Source organism: Drosophila teissieri, chromosome X (assembly GCF_016746235.2).
Source record: "Drosophila teissieri strain GT53w chromosome X, Prin_Dtei_1.1, whole genome shotgun sequence".
Classification (NCBI taxonomy): Eukaryota; Metazoa; Arthropoda; class Insecta; order Diptera; family Drosophilidae; genus Drosophila; species Drosophila teissieri.
This window is the reverse complement of record NC_053034.1, coordinates 12,613,932-12,633,280: the sequence shown is the minus strand read 5'-3', so window position 1 is coordinate 12,633,280 and position 19,349 is coordinate 12,613,932. Positions and strand designations below refer to the sequence as shown.

The following is a 19,349-nucleotide window of genomic DNA, read 5'->3' as shown; positions in this document are numbered from 1 at the left end:
TGCGTTCCAACAACCACCTGTTATCTACTGGCGTGCATTTAAGCGCATTCCTTCCTTGTGAGCATTCATATGCACATTCTTATCTTTATTTGCCAGAATGCAAACGTTAAAACTTTTCTGATAGATATTAAATGTTCTTTTTTTTAGCGAAAATAGTTTGCAGCAGGCAAGGCTTATAATGAATAGTAATTTATCTCATCAGTAAATGTTGTTGCTAGAAAAAATAGGTAAACTAAGATAATCTTAGGCACTGTAGGATGAGTAATAATTTCATAGCAACTTAAATGAAATAATGTATCTCCAAAATACATGCTTCGAAAATGGAAGTTTCACACCAATGGGAATACGTTACAAAAGTAAGTGCAATCAAAAAAGACCAGAAATTATCGATAGTCTAAAATCCGTGCCACAATTATCGATGGTATCGATACTGCCGCCGATGTTTTGACAGCTCTTTTGGTTAGTCCGTACCGGCTCGTTTTTATGCATTGTTAAAATATATTATATAAGTATGATGCGGAGTGTTATTAATCAGTTTCTGGGTCTGAGGTGGGTACAAATATCGTTGCTACAAAGATAATTTATTAAGTGCTGGTTTCTTCATTCAGGCTCAGTGGCAACTGCAGTGTTATGGTTACGCAGGTGCGCGACAAGGGCCATTTGAGCAGACCTCGACTGCGGAATCCCCAATGGTTTTTGCGCAAGGAAATCACAGTAAGTTGAATATTTGTTTTAATCTATAAACAAACCACTCATTTGGTTTTCATTGCAACAGAAATACAACGATTTGATGACGGCGGAGAACAAGCAGTTCGTCAACGAAGTGGGCACCGACAACTTTGGCGTTCCGGCAGTTAGGAAAGATAACTTGGTTAAGACCGCAGAGCCATCCGCCAATGAGGCCGTATGGACTCCGAATTTGAGGAGATGCGGCGTTATAGCGCGCAAAATTGGCCAGTATCCACTGTGGCTTAAGAATGGCGAGCGGATACGCACCACGCTGCTGCAAATTGCCGACAACCATGTCATCAAATACATTCCTCCGGAAGAGTATTTACCTGCCCAAGTTCCCACAGTCGCCAACCTGCACAAGCGCGGCTGTATTCTCGTTGGCTCGGAGACCACAAACCCAGCTCTGCTGACCAAAGAGTACGCTGGTATATTCCGGAACTCGGGCGTGCTACCCAAGAAGAACCTGGCTCGATTCATCGTTTCTCCAGAAGCCCAACTGGAGCCAGGCACTCCACTAAGTGTGAACCACTTTCGCATTGGTGACTTCGTCGATGTTCGCGGCAAAACGTAAGTACATATGTCTTATATGGACAAAGGATTCATAGAACTACTTATTTTTTGCAGAGTTGATCATGGTTTCCAAGGTGTCGTCAAGCGCCATGGATTCAAGGGCATGCCAGCATCGCACGGTGTAACGAAAACTCATCGACGTGCCGGTAACATTGGCGGTGGTGGCGAGAAGGGCCGCGTCTGGCCAGGCACAAAGATGCCGGGACACATGGGAAATCGGTGGCGCAAAATCAAGGGCCTGCGAGTGTGGCGCATCAACTCGAAATACAACGTCATGTGGGTGCAAGGCAGCTCGGTGCCCGGCCCCACCGGCGGTCTGGTCTACATATACGATACCATCTTGCCATTGCGAAGGACTAAGGAAGCCCCGCCATTCCCAACGTTTTACGGGGAGCCACAGCAAGATGGGGATGATGTATGGTATGAAAAGGTGCACAACTTCAAAAGCGAGTCTATAACGTATGAAAACGAATAACTTTAGTGCTTAAGGTATTATAGAACCCTAATTGTTTGTTTTGAAATAAAAAAAAAAATAACTCATTTTATATATGAAAAGTTTTAAAAACTGAACTATATTTTAAAAGTTTTCTTTGAAACTAACTTGAATAAGCAGTTGACCAAGTTTTTTATTTAAAATTGTTTTTAAATAAAGCTTATTAGATTTTTGAATGTCCCTTCTTTGGGGAAGTATTTTCTTATTGGCGTAAACCAGTTCCACATCCGTTGTTCCGCCGCGCACGTGGGCGGGCACACTGCTTACATCGCATATCGATATATCTGCAATGTTTCAATCAGGTGTGCAGCCGCGAAGCGGTCACACTAAATTTAACTTCTAAAAAATCGTGCCGGGTTATTTATTTATTTGTAAACAACTATATTAAATTCATAAGGAGCACATTTATCCAACTGAAACCATGCCAAAGGAGCAGTTTCGCGCATCTGCGCTGAACAAAAAGATGTGAGTGATGGCTTCAACAAATGTAAATAACACAAAATTAACCAAAATACCTTCAGTTCACATGTGCAATTCGGAATCAGCGGCGCAGATGAAATCCAGCAGGAGGCTCTGGTGCGAATTATCTCGAAGAATCTGTACCAGGCCCAGCGGCAGCCGGTGCCCTATGGCGTTCTGGATCGCCGGATGGGCATTAGCACGAAGGATGCCATGTGCGAGACCTGCGGACAGGGCTTGAACGAGTGCATCGGCCACTTTGGCTACTTGGATCTGGCGCTGCCGGTCTTTCACATTGGCCACTTTCGTTCCACCATCAACATTCTGCAGATGATCTGCAAGGCGTGCGCCCATGTGATGCTCAAGCCGGAGGACCGGCAGTTGTACGAGAAGAAGCTGCATAACCCGAACTTCTCGTATTTGGGTAAGAAGGCGCTGCATGTGCAGATGTTGGCCAAGGCCAAGAAGGTTACCAAATGTCCGCATTGTGGTTCGCCAAATGGTGGCGTTAAGAAGGGACCGGGTCTCCTGAAAATACTCCATGATCCCTACAAGGGACGCAAAGTGGACTCGCTGTTCACCAGCAACATGAACGAGATGCTGCGCTCCACGGAGGCCAATCGAGACCTCAACTCAACGCTGGGCAACTACAGCACCGCCGAGGAGCTGACACCGCTCATGGTGCTCGACCTCTTCGAACAGATACCGCAGAGAGATGTGGCCCTGCTGGGTATGTGCTCGCACGATGCGCATCCAAAGCATTTGATTGTCACGCGAGTCTTTGTGCCGCCCGCATGCATCCGTCCCTCGGTTTTGTCCGAAGTAAAGGCCGGCACCACGGAGGACGATCTGACCATGAAACAGAGTGAAATACTGCTCATCAATGATGTAATTCAGCGTCACATGGCCACCGGGGGAAAGATCGAGCTCATACACGAGGATTGGGACTTTCTACAACTTCACGTCGCTCTATATTTCCATAGTGAGATCAGCGGAATCCCCATCAATATGGCTCCAAAGAAGACAACGCGCGGAATTGTACAGCGATTGAAGGGAAAGCAGGGACGCTTTCGTTGTAACCTATCGGGAAAGCGAGTGGATTTCAGCGGGCGCACTGTTATTTCACCAGATCCCAACTTGATGATCAACCAGGTCGGCGTACCCGTGCGTGTGGCCAAGATTCTCACATACCCTGAGCGCGTTAATCCAGCCAATATGCGTCACATGAGGGAACTGGTGCGCAATGGCCCAAGTATGCACCCGGGCGCCAATTATGTGCAGCAGCGAGGATCGAGCTTTAAGAAGTACCTTGCCTATGGCAATCGGGAGAAGGTGGCGCAGGAGCTGAAGTGCGGCGACATCGTGGAACGTCATCTGCGCGACGGAGATATCGTGCTGTTTAACCGCCAGCCGTCTCTGCACAAGATGTCCATTATGTGCCATCGCGCCAAAGTGCAGCCACAAAGGACATTCCGCTTCAATGAGTGTGCCTGTACGCCATATAACGCCGATTTTGACGGCGATGAAATGAATCTGCACTTGCCACAAACGGAGGAAGCCAGAGCCGAAGCACTTATTCTGATGGGCAACCAGTCGAACCTGGTGACGCCAAAGAATGGTGAGATTCTGATTGCCGCCACACAGGACTTCATTACCGGCGGCTACTTGCTCACGCAAAAGGAGGTCTTTCTAACCAAGGAGGAGGCCATGCAGTTGGCCGCCTGCTTTCTGGCCAATGAAGACTCGACGATGCACATAAAGCTGCCACCACCCGCTCTTCTCAAGCCCCGACGTCTGTGGACGGGCAAGCAAATGTTCAGCTTGCTAATGCGTCCCAATGACGACTCCCATGTGCGCCTCAATATGGTCAACAAGGGTCGCAACTACACGCGAAACATGGATCTGTGCAGCAATGACTCCTGTGAGTATTGATTACTAAATTACAAGTTACATCCTATACGTTTAATGCTCTATTGCCAGGGATTCATATACGTAATTCGGAGCTGATGTGCGGCGTCATGGATAAGGCCACCATGGGTTCTGGCACCAAACAGTGCATCTTCTACTTGCTGCTGAGAGACTTTGGCGAACTGCATGCCACCAAGGCCATGTGGAGATTAGCGCGGGTTCGTATAACACTTTTTTTTGTTTACTACTTAAACTTTTGCTAGTCATAGATGTGTAAGTGCCATGGTTTAATCAATTTATTGAAGGCAGTGCTGCTTTCATGTAGCAATGCCTGTGTTCTGTGCAATGAAATTCAGGAAGGACGTGAGCCTGGCGTATGCAGATGGCAAGCGGGCGGTGCATTGATCCTCAGCGACGAACGAGTTAATGCCAATTTGTTCCCACTGTTTGGTGGACACGTTGTAGAGAATGAGAGGCCCGCCAGAGTCGCCGGTGCAAATGGACATGTCGCTTCCCTTGTATCCTGTGGCACACATTGTCGAGTCCTGTATGACGATGTCGCCAAAGACCTTCACGCACTCTGCATTCTCAATGATCTCCACTCGCGCATACAACAGTGTTTCCGAGTAGTCCAGGTACTCATCTTCCGTATATCCGAATCCTGCCACGGTGGCCACGCTGCCCACAAAATCGTTCGATACCTCGGTCACCAATTGTATGGGCTTAATGGTAGCTGTGAATGTCAGTGGTTCTGGCAGTCCAATCAGCGAGACATCGTTATGCAGTTTGTCATTGTAGTCCGGATGGACAATAATATTTGTGGACGTCATGTTCAGGGCATTCTCGTTGAACAGCTGCACAGTGCCGAACATCAGGAAGATGGAGTCGAAGCCGAATGTGCAATGGGCCGCCGTGAGCACCCAGGTGTTGGATATGATGGATCCACCGCAATGTAGATCATCCCAGGCATCTTTCTTCAGGATGACTTGCCAGGGAAATTCACCCAATTGCGCATCGCTTCCTGATACTATGCGGTTTTGCTGTTGTTTAAACAAAGCTGTTGCAGTTTAACCACTCATATACTGCCATTGACCAGCGCACTACTCACTATTTGTGTCGGGGATACCACGTCAGGCTCATATGCCCGGCCAAAAACGGAGATGGCAGCTAGTAGAACTAGCAACAAGGATTTCTCGGTGTGCAGCGCCATGTCTTGCCTGCTCTGTGCTCCGGCGGAAGTCGAATTTAATTTCACGCTTCTCAATTAACTGAGTCAAGAACTCGATCGAGTTATCTTTTATCTCTGTATTTTGCGCGAATTTTTTTTTTTAATATTGTGTCTTTCTGATAAGATTAAGTGCTAACTTAACTTAGTAAATTCCACGTAGGTCGTGCTCTAACCATAGGGAATGGTATCTCGCTAATTCCATTGTTATTAATGCCGATTTTTAATTACTTCTGCGAACATTGTATTGAAAAGTATTTTGTGATTATTGTTCCGAGGAACAGTTGCTGTTTGTCCCGTAAGTAAGTAAGTATTGTAAGTATTGCATTGTTTGGCCGAGTATTCGACTATTGAGGAGTACCCTTTTCAAGGGTATTATAATATCAGGCTACTCAATAACATATTCAACGTTGAGTACTGCAGACAGTTGTCTTATCTGAAGGGAAAACACAAATTCAATTTTGCTGTAGCCTCTAGGGTCTATAAAATTCGTCAAAAGCATTTCGTTCGCCTTCGACAGATATTGATTACCCAAAGAGTAAAGATAATATGCACGCGTGCATTTCGTAAGCTATATTATATACAGTTTATTTTCATTCGAAATTGGCTAAGCAGTTTAACGCTGGAAAATAGTTAACTTGGCTATAGTGTACTAATGGAAACCTCCATTCCAGATCGCATCGTACTTTCTGCAGAATCGCGGCTTCTCATTTGGGATCAGCGACGTTACGCCGAGCAAGAAACTGCTGCAGCACAAGGAATTGCTTTTGAACAATGGATACTCAAAGTGCAACGAGTATATTGACATGCTCAAGGCGGGAACCTTGCAGTGCCAACCCGGTTGCACGCCCGAGGAGACTCTGGAGTCCGTCATGCTGAGGGAACTGTCGGCCATCCGAGAACAGGCTGCCAAGACATGTTTCGCCGAGCTCCATCCCACGAACAGCGCATTGATAATGGCGCTCAGTGGCTCGAAGGGTTCGAACATCAACATCTCCCAGATGATTGCTTGCGTGGGACAGCAAGCCATTAGTGGCAAGCGGGTGCCCAACGGGTTTGAGAACCGTGCACTGCCCCACTTCGAGAGGCACTGTAAGTCTAGCCAAATAGAACATATATTTCCGATTTAAAGCAGCCAATTTCTCCTTTCAGCTGCGATACCTGCGGCCAGAGGCTTCGTGCAGAATAGTTTCTACTCCGGTTTGACGCCAACGGAGTTCTTCTTCCACACAATGGCTGGTCGTGAAGGTTTGGTGGATACAGCCGTAAAGACCGCAGAGACTGGATATCTGCAGCGACGTTTGGTCAAGTGCCTCGAGGACTTGGTGGTCCATTACGACGGTACAGTGCGTAATGCTGTCAACGAAATGGTGGATACCATCTACGGTGGCGATGGCCTGGATCCCGTGTCCATGGAGACGCGAAACAAGCCAGTTGATCTGGTCCATCAATATGACAATCTGCGTGCTCAGCATCCGCAAGGCAAGGATAGTCCAATTCCTGCCGAGGAATTGTCAGAGGCTCTGGAAACGCTTTTGGCGTCTCCTGAGTTTGCAGAAGCCCGTGATGATTTCAAATTAGATGTTCGGTGAGTCAACCCATGTTTTACTCAAAGTGTTGCTCTATACATTTCACTTCGCATTGCAGGAACCACATCGCCACAGTGTCCAAGCGCATTGGGCAATTGCAGAAACGCTACGAGAAGTACATCGACCTGTGCCACCAGATTGAGTGCCTCACCGCGGAGCAGCTGCTGCAGTTTGTACGCCGGATAAATGATCGATACAATCGTGCTGTCACCGAGCCTGGCACAGCGGTTGGAGCTATTGCTGCGCAGAGTATTGGAGAGCCGGGCACCCAGATGACCCTAAAGACATTCCATTTCGCTGGTGTCGCATCGATGAACATCACCCAGGGTGTACCCCGTATTGTGGAGATTATAAATGCGACGAAGACCATATCGACGCCAATCATAACTGCCGAGTTGGAGAATTGCCACAGCATGGAATTTGCACGGCAAGTCAAGGCGCGCATTGAGAAAACCACATTGGCGGAGTTGTCTTCCTATGTTGAAGTCGTTTGCGGACCATACAGCTGCTACCTGGCGATCGGAATCGATATGGCTAGAATCAAACTGCTCGGCCTTCACATAGACCTGGACACAATTGTTTTCAGCATTCTGAAGTCGCGCATGCGCGTCAAGCCGACGCAAGTGGAGGCTGTTGTCAAGCATTCGCGCATTGTGGTTCGGGTGGAAGCCACGCGTACGTCGACCATTAATGCAGAGTTGGCGCGCTTGGCTCTCAGTCTGCAGAACGTCGTTGTGGCGGGCCTGCCAAACATTAATCGTGCAGTCATTGCTGTCGATGATGCGCGGCAGCCTCCCACGTATAAACTCTGCATTGAGGGCTATGGACTGCGCGATGTCATCGCCACGTATGGTGTGGTGGGCAAACGCACAAGGAGTAACAACATTTGCGAAATATATCAGACGCTGGGCATTGAAGCTGCCCGAACCATCATTATGAGCGAGATCACAGAGGTGATGGAGGGACACGGTATGAGTGTCGATTGGCGCCACATCATGCTCCTGGCCAGCCAAATGACGGCACGTGGTGAAGTGCTGGGTATCACCCGACACGGCTTGGCCAAGATGCGCGAAAGTGTCTTCAATTTGGCATCGGTAAGAAAACTTTGCAATGTGCCATCTTAAATGTGTATTTACGTACTGGTTGCTATTTCAGTTTGAGAAGACGGCCGATCACTTGTTCGATGCAGCTTACTACGGCCAGACGGATGCCATTAACGGGGTTTCGGAACGCATTATCCTGGGTATGCCAGCCGGCATTGGTACTGGCATCTTCAAGTTGCTACAGCACCACGAGGACAAGCAGGTTCCACCCATTGAACCCACCATATGCAGTTCCCTGAATCTGGTGCCAACCAAAGCCACATGAGAAGCGGGACTTCTTGACGTGACACTGATATCTACTCTTAAAGGAGCCTTTTATAATTGAAATATTGTCTAGTTTTTTTTTAATTACATTTGTAATAAAATATTAAATATTTATTCGGTCTAGTAATGTTAAAGAAAGTTACCTAGATAGTATTTAACTGCGGAAGTAAAAGATCTGTTGACGTTGCGTAGGCCAATAAAAGAAACACATAAAATTTCTTATATCACGAAGCTCTGATTAAATAAGAAAGGAAATTCTTTAGGCAAATTAATAAAAGTAGAATCTGAAATTTGAATTAACCGCGCTGTTCACATTCCACCGTTCCACATTTGACTCTGTTAACGCCCGGTTAAAACTGTCAGGACATGGTCACACTGCACGTTTGTGTTTATCAAAACAACGTGTTGTTATTAAATTATGGTTTTGATATCTGACGCATTCGGCTTGGAAATATCCCCAAACGGGATACTGGTTGGTACGTACAATGCCAAATCCATATTATGAATTCTAACAAACATCATATGCACAGGCCATGGCGATCAGGCGGTGTTATACAGCTCAGAAGCCAAAGTCGAATTGCCGGTTCACCTGCGCGAGGGAAAAGTTCGCGGATTTGCGTGGAGTTCTTCGAGTAAATCGCAAAGATTATTATTGCTATACAGCGAGAACGAATATTCCCTGATTATGTGTACCTCCAGTTCGGGAAGGGATCACTTTCAGCTCATTTACGATGGCGAAACCAGAGATTGGATTAATGCCGCTCTGTTTTTAGATGATGATAACGAATCGGAGGATCGCAAAAGATTCGTTCTTCACACATCCCATAGTGCTCTCCTGTACCTGGAATATGATCTAACTTCGAATGCAGATTGCACTGTTTTGGAGCTGGCTCGATGCAGCGACAGTTCCATTCTGTATTACACTAAGCTACATGGAACTTCTTATGATAAACTGGCCATCATAAGCGGCAATGCCTTTGGAGAACTTTTGGTGTGGCAAACGCAGTTTCCCACAGAATCCGATTCCAAATCGGTTATGAAAACATATCCATTGCTCTTGCGGCTTGAGGCGCACAACGGAGTGATCCACGCAATTGAGTTTGACTTGGAGGCGCAATTATTGGTGACCACATCAGATGATCGTTCGGTCAAGTTTTGGAATATACAAAAATCGGGAGACTGGACAACAGCTGAAATAAAGCCCATGTTCAGTTGTTACGGCCACAGTTCGCGTGTTATGTGCGTTGTCATACTTAAAATTGGTAAGATTTGCTACAAATACACCTATATTTAGTATATTTTCCATAACTATCCTTGCAGATGGTCGTACATTTGTGGCCAGCGGCGGCGAGGATTCCTACGTCTGCATTTGGAGTTCTTCTGGCGAACTAATACTAAAACGTCGTCAGCAATTCGGAGCGCCTATTTGGCGGCTAGGCTTCAGCCAGGATGCAGAAATCCTCTACAGCACCAGCTCAACGGGTAATTTGGTCGGGCAAAATCTTAAAGGAGTTCTTAACCGACCCAAAATTGAGCCCACCATGCTGAGCGGTTTGGGCGATGATGAGTTTGTCCGAAATCTAAAGTTCGTCAATAATGAGATAGTTGTGGGATTGAGTAGCTTAAATCGCTTGCATTATACCCGAATATCTCCGGATTCTTCGCATGGAAACAACTGGCTCATGGTGAAGGACTTTCCGTCATACAAACGCACAGTTTTAGAAGTCTTTGAGAACGTGATAGCCACCTGTGGACATCGGCGCATAACACTGCACAGGTACAACACAGATACGAATGATTTCGAACAACTTTTCGATGGCATTAGGATGAAGGGCACTATACGCTCATTTCAATTCCTGAGCAGAGATCGCTATCTGGTGTCTGATAACTTGGGCTACTGCCTGCTATTGCAAACCCACCAGCTTCACATAGAGTCGCACATCGCTCTATTCAATAACCGCGAGCCGTGGATAACAGCGGCCCTGCTCATCTCAGAGCAATATCTATTGCTGGGCAACCGCGAGGGCCATGTCATGCTCTACTGCCGTAGCAGTGCCAAAGACGACTTCCTATTGAAGGATACAGTTCGGTATTTACACGGCAAAATGGGTGCGAACTTCTTTAAATTGCTCTGCGTTAATGGAGCGAATGCCCATGTGATGAGCGGTGGTCATGAGGCGTTTTTAAAATATCTAAACGTGAGTTTTGCAGACTCAACACTACGTGTTAGCCAACGAGAGGCCATTCCATTGGCTTGGGTCGAAGCATCGCCCTCGGAGGACTTGATTTTGGGCTTCAATGACAATCACATTGTTGCCTGGTCCCGTCGAAATGATGTCCTTTTGCAGTTGGCCTGCGGCGGAGGCCATCGCTGCTGGGACTTTCGACTAAGTGATAGTAATAGTGATAGTCTACTTTCCATAGCGTATGTCAAGCAGAAGCGCGTGTTCTTCTATCGCAACTCGCTCTACAATGCCGTTGATAATCGGATAAAGGACATCAAGCCCAATACCTGGCACGTACGAAATTGCAATACTCTTCGACTGATTACGCCGAAAAATCAATCCGATCCCTTTATACTCTCCGCTGGCGATGACAATATCATAAAAGTCACCCAAGTAACCAAGGATTCCTTGTCTCAACGTGCGGAACTGCACTCCCACATCTCAACGGTGCGAAGCTTGCAGGTGATTCCACATAAATCGGATGGCGACTCAAGTACTTGGCTTGTCTTCTCAGTCGGCGGACGATCGCAATTGTGCATTAGCCAACTTAGCATAGATGCGTGCAATAAATGCTGGATAAGTGAACTAGCCACCCACACACTGCACAATGTAGCAGCATCTAGAAGTACTAGTACCATTGAGGCGCGACTAATGGCCATCGATGTTGTCCAGCAGTCGGATGAGGATCAGTTTTCCGCGTATGTTGCAGGCGGCGATGGAAATATAAGTCACTATATCTGGGAACTTGGGAACCCCTCCCAACTAGACCTAAAGCATTTTGTAGATATACAAAGATGTCCACTTGGCATTCAGTGGATCGAGAGCAAAGAAATGCTGTTGGTGTCAACGACAAAAGGCGAAGTCTACGGGTTCGATCGTACCCTAGGCACTACATGTGTTCAGCTTCAACTGCACGTAACTGGCATAAATACTATAGATATTTATGTGGATCAGCACCTCTTGCACATTCTATCCGGTGGAGATGATGAAAACATTAAGTACACAGTACTCAACCTAAATAACAATAATGTGGAACATAAAACGGAGTACTCGGGTCTTCACAATGCCCAAGTAAATGCCCTAGCTATACATTGTCCCACCGAAAGTACCAAAGCATCCGAAATGTGTGCCTACACCTGCAGCATAGATAGGCAGATCTATAGGATAGATCTCAAGACCCATAAATACAGCCGAGTGGGATATACGTGCATAGCCGACGTGAAAGGAATGCTTATGGATGCTCAGCAGCGAATGTATTTCTACGGCTGCGGATTGCAGATTATGAGTTTAAGTAATGTCCTTTGAGAGTAAGTTGGACATTTGTTGTGTTGCCTAGTGTTTAATGATGGGGGAAATCGCGACGAGAAATTTCGAACTGCCTTAGCTGTCATATTTTAGATGTAACTTGAAAAGTTTGTGGCGTTAATTTTGTATTTAAATAAATGTAAAGGTAAAGTTTATGCAAATGCCTTGCCAAATTTGCCATGTGTTTTGGTTGCTGGTTTGGAAGAACTTTCAAAAACAAAAAGATAACAAGCTAGTTTTATTTCTGTCGATCGTTTTGCCTGTGATGTCGTCCCTATTTCTGCTACTTACTCGCTCCTCAAGTGATTTACATATGAGAGACTACTCGATACGGGCGGAAGCCGAGCTTTTGGAGTTCAGTTGGAGCTCACTCATTGACAAAATCAACGAGCGACGCGCTAAAATGGTCAACAAGCAGCGAAAGTGAGTGGAACAATGTAATTATATCTTTCATATCTCATATCTCTGATATCTTTCACTTCATTTCCGCCACTTGCAGTTTTACAACAAACGTATTCATACCGAACATCCAAGTGGCATTCGCACCCAACTCAAATGCTGCACTGCGGAAACTGATGAGCGACGCCCTGGGCAGACTTTCCATACCCAAAGATAAGATTGCTGACTTTGGGAACTGCAACGATATGCGCACCCACGCCGCCTCCGAACATTATTTGGCAAGTGTCTGCTTCCGGAATGTGGATGAGTCACTGAACGGCCTGCCCTCCGTGCTGCACTTTGCGATAATTCTGCCGTCGGAGCTGCGCAACTATGAGCGGACTTGGATCGGCGACAGCTGGAAGGAAACCAGTACCCTGATGGATCGTGATGACGACGAGGACGACGAGTTCGACGTGGATGGCTACACGGACTACATGGAGGAGGGCTTTCTGCCGCTGCAGTACTACATCAGCATGGAGTTCCTGAGAGCCACCGCTTCCAACGTGGAGAAGTTACCGAAAGTCCGGATGCGTCGGTTCAATGAGAATCCCAATGTGCTGCTCTCCGAGGAAATAGGCACTGCGGTCATACTGCTGATTCTTCTGGGCTTCATGTTCCCCGTGGCCATTTTAGTTGCGGTTCGTTTAACTCCGCAACCGAAAATTCAATTTACATTCAATTTTCGTCCTTTTTAAGCTGATCGTTAAGGAGCGCGAGCTGGGACAACGTTATGTGATGCAGATGCTCAACGCCAGTGCCACATTGCAAATGGCAGCGTGGTTCTTCAGTGTCTTCATACACTTCCTGATCACTTCTATTCTCATCACAATTCTATTTAAGGTGAGTGCTCTCAAAGCCAACATGAAGATACAGATGCAGCTCGACTTCTACAGATCGAATGGAATGGAGCGACGGCGGCTATGAACAAGTGCCCCTGGTCCATATTACTATTCTTCCTCACCTCGTATGGATTCTCTGTGTCCGGTTTGATAATATTTATGGCATCGGCCATACGCAGATCGAAAGTAGCCATGGTAATGGTACCGATTATATGGATTCTACTGGCCCTGCCGCTTTTGTCGAAGAAGGAACTCCTGTCCGATGGACCGAATGTATTTTACGGATTCGCTACCGTCTTCCTGTGCAACGTATCGCTTAGTCGGGGTCTTTCGAAGATCTTCTACATCGAGGACTACACGCTGGGCGTGACCATAGGGAAGTATTTGATGTACAAAGTCAGTAACTCTGATTTCGGACTCTTTGTACCCATCGTTTGTTTCTATGCACAGACAATATTTTGCATCCTATTCGCGCTGTTTTTGGAAAACAATACCTACGTCTGGCTGGCACTTCGCATTAGGAAACTGCTGAAGAGGTCGCCTGCTATTAAGCCGGCAGTGGGCAGGCTGGAACATGAAATCCCGAAAGTTAACCCTCCAAAAACTCCAGCTAAAGCTCTCATCGAGTTTCGTGGCGTATGGAAAAAGTATTCCAGATCGCCGTTTGTGGTGCAAGACTTTACACTGAACGTGTATTCGGGTGAGGTGGTGGCTCTACTGGGCCACAATTCATCGGGAAAGAGCACCATCGTAAAGATGTTATATGGCCAGACAAAGCCCACGCTTGGCGAGATCTACGTCTCCGGTTTCAACATAGTTACGCAAAAAAAAGAGGCGCTGCGAAATTCCGGAGTTTCCACGTCGCACAAAACCCTGTTCACCGAGTTCGTAGTGCTCGACCATCTAATGTTTTTCTCCAGGCTGCGGGGTCTCAAGAAGAGTGACGCCCAACGAGAGGCGAAAACATTTCTTCGATATGTAAAGTTCGAGGATTGGGAAAGGACTCCGGTCAGTGAGCTGACCATTGGACAGAGGAGAGTGCTGCAGTTTCTGTGCGCCTTCGCTGGAGGCACCCAGATTGTCATCCTCGACAAGCCGTTCGATGGAATCGATGAGCCCCGCGCCAGTTTGTTCTACAGTTTCATCCTGGACCAAAAGGAGAAGCGCTCCATTTTCTTCACCTCCAACAGTCACAAAGTGGCCAGCGGAATTGCCGATCGGATTTTCGTTCTTTCCGAGGGCAATCTGCAGGCATTCGGGACTGAAAAACGGCTGTGCAGGACGTTGAACGAGGCCTATCGCCTGGTGAGTCCTGCCAAGGATTGCAAATTATTGGTATAATACTTACAGAGTCCCAACAGATTGTGTTTGGCAACGAGAACTGCAATGTCAAGGAGGTGCACCTGTTCCTGGCGAACTTTATACCGGAAATTGAGATGGACTCCACTTTGGGTGATGCCGCTTCCTTCGTTGTCAAGCACCGAAACCATCCCGAACTTGTCAATTTGATCGACAACTTGACCAGATTCAAAAGTGAACTCAACGTATACAGCTTCGAAATTCATCAGTGCAGCATTGATGACATTTTGATTAGCTTGTACATGCGTCAGAAGTCGAGGTTTGAGTTTGCAGAGCCTGAATCCCAAACATTTCCAGCGAACAAACAGTCCGCGAAGAGGAGATTTCTAACACCGATTCTGCACTTTCTGGAGGAGATTCGGCAGCTGCTGATCGCCGACACGCGAAACTGGATCCTGCCACTTCTAAAACTGACGCTGCCATCGCTTGTGGTCGCCTGGACACTGAGTATGCCATATTTCTGGTACAACTGCCGACAACCAGGAGACATTGCCTTTCCCATGTCCGATCATGGAAGTGGCATCATACTACTGCAAAAGAGTTCGCTGGAAGGCGAACTACTGGTGGCCAGTGAGGAGTACGCCAAAGTAGGGGTCACAGAGGTGGAAAAGGCGGTTGACATCACAGCCTATATCTATGACTACGAATACGACAACAGTTTGCTGTCGGACGTGGATATTCTGGAGGCGGGCATCTTCATAGATGGCCAGATCGAGGTGCTCTTCAACACCAAGTGGCCGCACACCGCTCCAGATAGCTTGGGTCGTGCTATGAACTCGCTGGCAGTGTATGTTCTGCGGGATATTATATCAAAACTATTATTGTTATTCACATGCGTGTTCACTTTCAGTGCCTTCATCGGTGCGGAATCGGGCATAAAGGTGGAACTGGAGGTGCTGCCTTTCGCGACCATCCACACGCTGCAGCTGCATCTGAATATCGATGGATACGACCTGATATTCGCCAGCTGCCTGAGCTTCTGCTTCTGCTTCATCTGGAGCATGCCCCTGCTCCACATGACCCTGAGTAAGGATGGTCGCTACAACTACGTGGAGCTGATTGCCGGCATGCGGACAATCGTGCTGATCCTGGCCTTCCTCACGTACGACCTATTGGCGGTGCTCTTCGCCCTGTTGCCCATCAACATAGCCGTCATATTCTTCCACTGGGACTTGCTAATGGACGCCAACATTCACAGTAGGTTATCATCGCGTACAAGTGTCGCATGGTTATTTCTAATTTGATCTATGATCTACTGCAGTATACTCTGTCTATGTCATGTTCACCGTGGCTGTGTGCGTGCTCAGCTTGAATATTTTGATAGCCATCTTGCCGATCGCGGATATGCCATTTGTGTATCTAATAGTACTCATCGCGTACTCACTGGGCATTTTGGTGTACATAGCCGTGAATGAGCTGCAGCCATTTGCGGATCCAAACACGGCCTACTTCCTTTTGCTGGACTTCCATCCGTTCTATGCCCTGTTGCACAACCTAATGCGCATCGCCAGCATTTCCGAGAAGATTTGGCTCTGCAGCGATCGGCAAATTTATGAAACCAGTGTCTATGCGGACCAGTGCTCCACGATTCCCAACTGTTGTGGTAAGGCATCAACTACTGTGCACCTAGTTACCTACTTACCTAGTGTTCCTGTATGAATCTATTTCCACTGCCCATAGATGACGATGCACAGGAGTTCTATCACTTCCGCTACATGTGCTGTGTGTATCTCCTGACCGTCGTGGTGTGGATCGCGATCTTCGTATTCCTCAAATCCCACATGGTGAAGCGAAGGCCGCGACAATCTAAGTATTTTTGGGATAGTGAGTGAGTTGCTGTGCCTCTCGATCTTGAATGTGAAAGTAACCGTGGTGTTTCCAAAGTCCGGATAGCAAATACGATCAGAACATCCTGCATATCATGGGGCCCAACGAGCTGGAGAACACCTGGATCCTCGAGAAATCGCGTGTCAGCACCCTGGAACGCAACTACATAGAATCAAAAGCTCTGCATGTGGAGCATGTGAGCGTTTTCTTCGGCCTGAGAGCGGCCATCAAGCACGTTGACTTCATGGTCAATCGGTAATACCATATTCGGAATGTCTTCCCCTCCTTTGGCCAACTAAATAATATCTATATCACGTCAGCTATCAAGTCTTGAGCGTCTTTGGCGCCAACGGAACTGGGAAAACGGTGCTGCTGAAGACGATTCTGGGAATTCACACGCCCAGTTCGGGACGCATAATCACCTCCAACAGGGTGCCATTCAAGTCGAAAGGCTTGGATGCCTGCCATATGGTGGGCTACAGTGCTCAGGAATTTCGGACAATGCGTTCGATGACCATATTGGAGACGTGGGAACTGCTGCTGCGCATTCGACGCTCCAGGAGGAGATCTCTCAGGGCGGAGGCCACGGATTTGTGCAAGATCTTCGGACTGTACAAGTATCGCTTCAAATCGCTTTCCATCTGCAGTCAGGGCGTACTGAAAAGACTGAGCCTCGGCATAGCCCTGATAAGCGATGCCGAACTCATCCTGCTGGACGATCCCTTCACCCACTTGGACATCATGTCGCAGCGCAGCATGCTGCACATAATCCACGATCTGCGCAGGCGCGGCCATACTGTCATCTATACCTGCACCGACACCGAGTTCTCCACACCCGCGCTCCGAATGGCTACGTTGAGCTATCCGGGAATCGCGGTGATTGGCGAGCGCGAGGAGCTGCAGCAGAACTACTATGCATCGTACTACACGGTGGAGACCAGAATCCACATGGCCGAGATGGGCAGTCCCATTGATTTTGATTCGCAGTCGACGGAGGCAAAGGAGGATACTGTGGTGGCCACATGGGAGACATTTCGGCATAAGCACCAGGTGTTGTCCACGGCTTTCCACGACAACGAGGATCGATGGAAGTACCTCAAGTTGTGCGGACTCATCGAAAAAGTATTTCCACATGCCATTATCAAGTGAGGAACTCTCTGCCGAGGAACACTTCCATTCCAATTTCCATTCTAATTCCGTCCTTATCCCTGCAGGAACGTTAGTTTTCCCAGGGTCGTTTTCTGGCTGTCCAGTCACATGTATCCCATGTCAAAGATCGTCGATACCCTGCACCGCAACAAGCAGACTTTCTATTCCTTCTCAGTGTCTCAGCCATCAGTGAACTCCGTGTTCCTTAGCATTGCTCCGCAGAAAATACCCAAGGATACATTTGCTTTCTAAACTAAATAAACTAAAATAAATCGGTTATCAAATGTAAAACATGCCAGTGCAATAATTGCGAGAAAGTTGTGCTGCATTGACCAAAATAGCCGACCAGACAGATACAGAAAACACATTATATATACTCCCTGCCAATTTCCTAATGGTTTCACTTGCGATAAACGCTAGTTCCGCTAGCACGCGCGAAAACTGTTTGTGCAAGCCGTGTTTTCTTCACTTCTTCAAGAAGTGGACGTTTCCCATGTAACCGTCTGCCGATGGCGATAAGAAGGCGCCTCCGACTATAAAAGCGAGTCTATGCTAAAGTTGTCTCGTTCTTGAAACGAAACCTCCAAGCCGGCTTACCAATATGAAAGTTTGTACGTCGACAATGGATTATATCTTCTACAGCCCTTGCACCTCATCGCGCCTCATCTTATACTAGGATACACCCCTCTGCATTGGATTAGCTGGTCATCATCATCAAATAGCCAAGGATATAAATGGGTATTCCAAAGATGGAGTCATATATGTATACCCTATGTGGATAATGTCCTATAAACACGATATAATATCATAGCTTCCCTTCCAAGCTAAGATTATGGCTGAATCTGTATTAAGCCCTTTGTATATTCCTTCGTCTTTAGGGAATGCACACCACATATTCCTGGTGATCCTAGTGTCCTCGGCGGTGCCATTGATCGGAGCATTGAGCAGCACCGTTTGTGCGGATCGCTTCACTGGCCTCTCGTTCGCGGACCCGGCCAGTTGCTCCAGCTTCTATGTGTGCCAGCGTGGAAATGCCATTCGGCGGGAGTGCTCCAGTGGTCTGTACTACGATCCCAAGATCCAGACCTGCAATCTGCCCGGCCTAATCAAATGTTTCAACGGGGATCGCGGCGTGGCTTTGCTGCCAGAAGTCAAACGAAACGGCACAGCGCTGCCTGATGGAAAACCCAAGGAGGTGGCCACCACGACACCACCACACACAACCACCTGTCCACCGACGACGACTGTGCCACCAGTAGTGACCACCAAAAGCCCGAAAAGGGCTGCCACAGCTATACCAATAAGCCAAGATGATTCAGTTGGCGACCCAGTTACCCAAGATACACCGCACGGAATCGATGTGTTGAGATCCTCGCGCGATTGCCGTGGAATAAACGATGGCGAGTACTTGACAGACCCCAAGCATTGCCGCCGTTTCTATATGTGCCATAAAAATCGGGCCAAGCGCCACAATTGCCCCCGGAATCATTGGTTCGACCGAGAGACCAAATCCTGCCAGCAGCGAGAGAAGGTACTGAACTGTCCATCCAATCGGAATTAGCTGCTGAATGATCTTGGTTGCAAGAAATAATGAATTGTAACACCATTGGTAAATAAACCAAAGAAGCGTACATCATAATGCAGCATGAAAAACATTTTTTTTTGTTTGTTAATTTTAAATTAGAAACTTGTGCAGTTGGCTCTTTGTAAGCAAGATACAAAATAAATGTGTGATAGTTTTTAGCTGATCTATTAAGTTTTCTATTGCTTTGGAAGTTGTCTATATGAAGCCAATTAAATGTTGTTACTTAAAATGAGCAAGAGATTATTCTATTGCCTTTTCCCAATGCAGCTAAACAAA

General features: G+C 47.3%; 6 protein-coding genes across 8 annotated transcripts; 5 read left to right on the top strand and 1 right to left on the bottom strand.

Annotated features, from left to right (window-relative positions):
• Positions 1-451: 451 nt before the first annotated feature.
• LOC122622989 (39S ribosomal protein L3, mitochondrial) lies at positions 452-1,810 on the top strand. Its single transcript, XM_043801824.1, has 4 exons — positions 452-549; positions 609-714; positions 776-1,299; positions 1,357-1,810. Exons 1-4 carry the CDS (start codon positions 512-514, stop codon positions 1,775-1,777), a joined length of 1,089 nt encoding a protein of 362 aa, XP_043657759.1. The 5' UTR covers positions 452-511; the 3' UTR covers positions 1,778-1,810.
• A 297-nt stretch (positions 1,811-2,107) lies between these two features.
• Positions 2,108-8,507, top strand: LOC122624107 (DNA-directed RNA polymerase III subunit RPC1). The gene is made up of 7 exons (XM_043803549.1): positions 2,108-2,260; positions 2,317-4,175; positions 4,235-4,380; positions 6,062-6,479; positions 6,540-6,975; positions 7,035-8,070; positions 8,132-8,507. The coding sequence occupies exons 1-7, from the start codon at positions 2,217-2,219 to the stop codon at positions 8,342-8,344; spliced, it is 4,152 nt and encodes a 1,383-aa protein (XP_043659484.1). The 5' UTR covers positions 2,108-2,216; the 3' UTR covers positions 8,345-8,507.
• Positions 4,435-5,431, bottom strand: LOC122624108 (brachyurin). Its single transcript, XM_043803550.1, has 2 exons — positions 5,271-5,431; positions 4,435-5,202 (listed from the first exon to the last, which is right to left on the bottom strand). Exons 1-2 carry the CDS (start codon positions 5,370-5,372, stop codon positions 4,480-4,482), a joined length of 825 nt encoding a protein of 274 aa, XP_043659485.1. The 5' UTR covers positions 5,373-5,431; the 3' UTR covers positions 4,435-4,479.
• A 223-nt stretch (positions 8,508-8,730) lies between the features above and the next one.
• On the top strand, positions 8,731-12,046 carry LOC122623661. The gene is made up of 3 exons (XM_043802937.1): positions 8,731-8,819; positions 8,874-9,605; positions 9,664-12,046. The coding sequence occupies exons 1-3, from the start codon at positions 8,762-8,764 to the stop codon at positions 11,871-11,873; spliced, it is 3,000 nt and encodes a 999-aa protein (XP_043658872.1). The 5' UTR covers positions 8,731-8,761; the 3' UTR covers positions 11,874-12,046.
• On the top strand, positions 12,028-17,768 carry LOC122623660 (phospholipid-transporting ATPase ABCA3). 2 transcript variants are annotated; one of them, XM_043802935.1, is made up of 11 exons: positions 12,028-12,296; positions 12,373-12,952; positions 13,011-13,154; positions 13,208-14,458; positions 14,515-15,299; positions 15,363-15,709; positions 15,774-16,115; positions 16,193-16,340; positions 16,397-16,594; positions 16,660-17,484; positions 17,554-17,768. In XM_043802935.1, exons 1-11 carry the CDS (start codon positions 12,028-12,030, stop codon positions 17,738-17,740), a joined length of 5,076 nt encoding a protein of 1,691 aa, XP_043658870.1. In that variant the 3' UTR covers positions 17,741-17,768. The 2 variants fall into 2 exon arrangements, with proteins under 2 accessions (XP_043658870.1, XP_043658871.1); XM_043802936.1 differs by having other exon boundaries at positions 12,183-12,310.
• A 286-nt stretch (positions 17,769-18,054) lies between these two features.
• Positions 18,055-19,236, top strand: LOC122623662. Of its 2 annotated transcripts, none has more exons than XM_043802938.1 (2): positions 18,055-18,099; positions 18,367-19,236. In XM_043802938.1, exons 1-2 carry the CDS (start codon positions 18,090-18,092, stop codon positions 19,047-19,049), a joined length of 693 nt encoding a protein of 230 aa, XP_043658873.1. In that variant the 5' UTR covers positions 18,055-18,089; the 3' UTR covers positions 19,050-19,236. The 2 variants fall into 2 exon arrangements, with proteins under 2 accessions (XP_043658873.1, XP_043658874.1); XM_043802939.1 differs by having other exon boundaries at positions 18,092-18,226.
• Positions 19,237-19,349: the final 113 nt, after the last annotated feature.